Raw genomic sequence first — 4,733 nt, 5'->3', positions numbered from 1 at the left:
CGCCCCCGCCGCCCCCCGCCGCCCCCCGGTTGGTGCCGCCGCATTTTACGGGCCGCGCTCCGGCGGCCGCGGGGAGCCCCGGGGCGGGGAGGGGAAGCCGGGCGCGGCTGACGGGGCCGGAGGGGGTACGGGGGGTACCTGGGGATGCGGCGGGGGGCGGCGGTCTCGCCTCGACCCCCCCCGGCCCCGAGAAGGCGGTGGCGGGGCCGCGACCGGGGCCGCTCCGCGCCCGCGGCAGGGAAAAGTTGGAGGCGTCAAAGAGGGACCGGCGACACCGGGCCCGGCCCTCGGGGCACCGTGGTGGGGGTATCTGGCGGGCCGGGAGCGGGGGGGGGCGCGGGGGTCGTGCAGAGAAGCGGGAGAGGGGCGCGGGCGGCGGCCGCGGGGACCCCGGCGGTGGGGCCGGCGGGGGTCGGGCTGGGGCGGAATCGCCACACCCCGAGAGAGCCCCGGTGGCCCCGGGGTCGGGCAGCGGGGGCGGGGGGGGCGGGCGGCGGGGCCGCCGGTAACGCCTGGCTCTTTGCCCCCCGCTGCAGCCACCATGTTGACGCGACTTTTCAGCGAGCCCAGCCTGGTCCCCGAAGTCCCGAAATTCCCCGGTTGGGCCGAGGAGTGCGAGGAGGATGCCCGGAGCGAGAAGGAGGAGCGGGCGGGGAAGGGCTGCGCCCTCCCCGAGGAGCCGCCCGAGGGTTCGCTGGGAGAGAGCAAGGAGGAAGGGGAGCTAGGAGGGGACGAGGAGGAGGAGGAGGAGGAGGAGGAAGGCCTGGAGGAGGCGGAGGGCGAGCGGCCCAAGAAGCGCGGCCCCAAGAAGAGGAAGATGACGAAGGCGCGGCTGGAGCGGTCCAAGCTGCGGCGGCAGAAGGCGAACGCCCGGGAGAGGAACCGGATGCACGACCTGAACGCGGCCCTGGACAACCTGCGCAAAGTGGTGCCCTGCTACTCCAAAACGCAAAAACTCTCCAAAATCGAGACCCTCCGCTTGGCCAAGAACTACATCTGGGCTCTCTCCGAGATCCTGCGCTCGGGCAAGCGGCCCGACCTGGTCTCCTACGTGCAGACTCTGTGCAAGGGGCTGTCCCAGCCCACCACCAACCTGGTGGCCGGCTGCCTCCAGCTCAACTCCCGCAACTTCCTGACGGAGCAGGGCCAGGAGGGGGGTCGGTTCCACGGCCCCAACGCCGCCTCCTTCGCCGTGCACCCCTACCCTTACCCTTGCTCGCGGCTGGCCGCGGCGCCCTGCCCGCCCGCCGCCGGCCCCGGGCCGCACGGGCTGAGGACACACGGCTACTGCGCCTCCGCCTACGAGAGCCTCTACGGCAACACCTCCCCCGACTACAACAGCTCGGAGTACGACGGGGGGCTCAGCCCCCCGCTCTGCATCAACGGCAACTTCTCCCTCAAGCAGGACTCTTCATCCCCCGACCACGAGAAAAGCTACCACTACTCTATGCACTACTCGGCGCTGCCCGGCTCCCGCCCCGCCGCTCACAACCTGGTCTTCGGGTCGGCGGGGATGCGCGGGGGGGTCCACTCCGAGAACATCTTCCCCTACGACATGCACCTCCCGCACGAGCGGGGCCCCATGTACGAGGAGCTCAACGCCTTCTTCCACAACTGACCCCCTCCCCGAAACCCCCTCCCCATCGCCGAGATGGCGGGGAGGGGGGGGAGACTCCCCCACATCCCCCCCCCAACCCGCGGCGGCCCCGCGGACCGGCCCCCGGGGCTCCGCCGTGGGCTTTGGTGCAATATGGGGACCCGGCCCCAGCGGCGGGTCCCCGCGCCCCGTGGGGACAAAGTGCTTTTTTGGGAGGATTTTCCCTTTTCCTTAATTTTTTTATTCTTGTCGATTTCGTTATTTTTAAAATTTTCATTATTTATTGCCATTTCTTTATTATTTAATGCCATTTATTTAGTTATTTTATTATTACCGCTGTTATCGTTACTATTATTATAATACCTATTTATTATTATTATTATTGTTATTTTCTAGGGGGAGACGCCCCGCACGGGCCGACCCCCCCATCCACCCCACCGAAGCCCCCCCGGTACCCAGCACGACCCTCTGGGTCGAGACGCTTCGTTTCATTTTTAATTCGTTTTAATTAAATTTTATATATTCATTTTTAAATTTTTTTCCCCCACCTCCCACCCCAATTTTGGGCCGTTTCTCCCCTCCCCAGCCCTGACCCCGACCCCCCCGGACCCCCCCGGCATTGGACACCCGCTGCCCCGGCCCGTGGGAGCGAGAGGAGCCCGCGCTGCGGCGCGGAGCGAAACTTTCCGAAGCAATAAAGAGGCGCAGGGAGGAACGAACCCCAATTTCTATCTATGCAAGAGGCCCGGCCCGGCGGACGCTCCGAGATGCACTTTGCTTTGGGGGGGCCCCGGCCCCGCTCCCCGCCCCGGGAGCTCCTCGCAGCGCGTGTGTCAGGACGTTTTTTACCTGTTTTAAAAACTTGAAACGGAAAAAAAAAAAAAAAAAAAAAAAAAAAAAAAAAAAAAAAAAAAAAAAAAAAAAAAAAAAAAAAATAAAAAAAAAAAAAAAAAAAAAAAAAAAAAAAAAAAANAAAAGAAAAAAAAAAAGAAAAAAAAAAATGAAAAAAATAAAAAAAAAAAAAAAAAATAAAAGACCCCCCCCCGCAGAGCCGCCCCGGTTTTCCCGAGCTGGCGGAGCCGGGAAGCGCAGCCCGCAGCTATGCAAGCGGGGCTCCGGGGGGGCTGGCGGGGCTGCGCCCCCCCCGCGGCGCCCGGCCCGGGGGTCTCCGTCCCGGTTTGCCGCATTCCTTCAGCCGGGAGACGCCGGGAAGCCGATAATGCTTTTTTTTTTGTTGGGTTTTCTTTGGTTTTTGGGATTTTTTTTTGTCGGAACCTGCCCGCACCACCTTCGAGAAACCAGCATTTTTAGAGACCAGGGAGGAGGAGAGGAGGAAGATTTCTGAGAAATGTTTTGAAAACGAAAAAAAAAAAAAAAAAAAAGGAAAAAAAAAAAGAAAAATGGGGGGGGAAAAAGGAAAGAAAAAAAGTTTTGGGAAAAAAAACCAAAACGGAAAAAAAAACAAAAAAAAAAAAAAAAAGGGAAAAAGAAACAAAAACCCACAAACCGTTGTAGCAAAGGGGACCCGCTGCCCGACACCAGAAGTGCTTTCGTGTTTCCGTTCCGTTTCATTTCGATTAATAAATATTTATGGCCAACGATATGCAAGACCCCCCCGCGCCGGGCGCCGATCCCGCTCCCCGGTCCCGGTTCCCGGTCCCCGTCCCCGCCGCCCGGACCCTGCTCGGCGGCGGCGGAGCGCGGGGCGCGGGGCCGGGGGCCCGGCCGTTCTGCATGCACCGGCCCCCTCCCCTCCCTCCCGGGGCCGCCCCCCCCCGGCCCCGCTGGACGCTCGCCGCCCGGTCCCGGCCCCGCCAGGACTCGCCGGCCGTGACGAGCTGCCGCCGGTGCGATCGCGGCCAGGCTGTAATTACCGAGCGTCCTTCGACGGCGATTAATAAATATTCAATGTTGACTCCGCCGCTTTCGCCGCTTTCCTTCCGCCCCGGGGGCACCGGGGGCACCGGGCCGAGCCCCCCCTGCCGCCCCCGGCGGTGCCACCGCCGCTCCCGCCGCCCGAATGCGCGACCCGCGGGGCGGCGGCGCTGATATAACGCGGCTCTGCCCCACGGGTGTCCCCCCCGGGACCGGGGAGGCGGTGTCCCCCCCTCACCAATAAAGGCACCGGGATCCGGTGCGGCGGCCCGGCTCGGTCCACCGGCGGTCCCCTGGGAGCAGGGGCTCGGAGCTTGGTGCCCGGGGCTGGCACCGGGCCGCGGTCCCGGTGGCCTCGGGAAGGGCGCGCGGTGGCGGCAGCCAAGGCCGGTTCCTCGGCGGCGGCCCCGGGAAGCCGGTGGGCTCCCGGCGCCGTGCCCGGTGCTGGTACCGCTCCCCGGTGCTGCTTCCCGATGGAGCCTCGGCTCGGTGCCCGGTGCCAGTGCCGGTGCCAGTGCCGATGTTTGTGCCTGTTCCCGGCGCTGGCGCCCGTTGGAGCCCCGGAAGCTCCGGCGCCGGTTCAAGGAGCCGGTGCCCATGGGAGCTCCGGGACTCCCGATGCGGTTCCGGTGCCCGATGTCCGTTCTCGGTACCCGGTGCCAGCGCCGGTACCGCTGCCCGATGGAGCCCTGGCAGCGCGGCGCCGGTGCCCGGAGCGGAGCTGTCCGCTGCGGCGGTGCTGAACGGGCTCCGGGGCTTCTCAACGGCCGTCGGTTTATTTACCGACCGCACCACCGGGGCTCACCGTCACCCGACGGCCACCGGCACCTGGCAGCGTGGGGCACTGGCGGCCGGTTCTCCCCGGGATCATCGAGCGCCGGGGCCGCACGGGCTGCGGGGACGGAGCACCGGGTTCCTCCCGGGATTGGTGTCCGATGCCCGCGCCCCGCAGCCCCGCGGCTTCTGGGGATGAACCGGGCCGGTTTAGGGTCGGGCCGTGGCTGCAAAATGGGGCCGGGTCCAGCGCGGCCCCGACGTGCCGGGCCCGGTCCCAGAGCCGCCGGTGTCGGGCCCGAGCCGGGGAGCGGATCCGCCACGGCCCCGTGAGCCGCTGCAGCGACCTCCGAGCCCCCGGTCGGGCCCCGGCGCTCGCCGCTCTCCCCAGAGCAGCGGATCCTCTTCCGACGGCTCTGGCCCGAACATCCTCCCGGGACTCGTTTCTCCGGGGAAAAAGCCCCGGGAGGACCCGGGGACAACCGAT

The 4,733-nt window shown here is 65.4% G+C and overlaps 1 protein-coding gene across 1 annotated transcript in view; it reads left to right on the top strand.

The window, feature by feature from the left end:
• The window catches only part of NEUROD2 (neuronal differentiation 2), a 3,333-nt gene extending 1,715 nt beyond the window's left edge, over positions 1-1,618 (top strand). Inside the window, exon 2 of the mRNA XM_041426483.1 lies at positions 537-1,618. Coding sequence (XP_041282417.1) covers positions 542-1,618 — 1,077 coding nt within the window. The 5' untranslated portion in view covers positions 537-541. The remainder of the gene's footprint in view (positions 1-536) is intronic.
• The last annotated feature ends 3,115 nt before the right edge of the window (positions 1,619-4,733 follow it).

This window comes from Onychostruthus taczanowskii, unplaced genomic scaffold (assembly GCF_017590055.1).
Source record: "Onychostruthus taczanowskii isolate IOZ18803 unplaced genomic scaffold, ASM1759005v1 scaffold91, whole genome shotgun sequence".
Taxonomy (NCBI): domain Eukaryota; kingdom Metazoa; phylum Chordata; class Aves; order Passeriformes; family Passeridae; genus Onychostruthus; species Onychostruthus taczanowskii.
The sequence above is the reverse complement of the archived record's forward strand: the minus strand, read 5'-3'. Positions and strand labels throughout refer to the sequence as shown.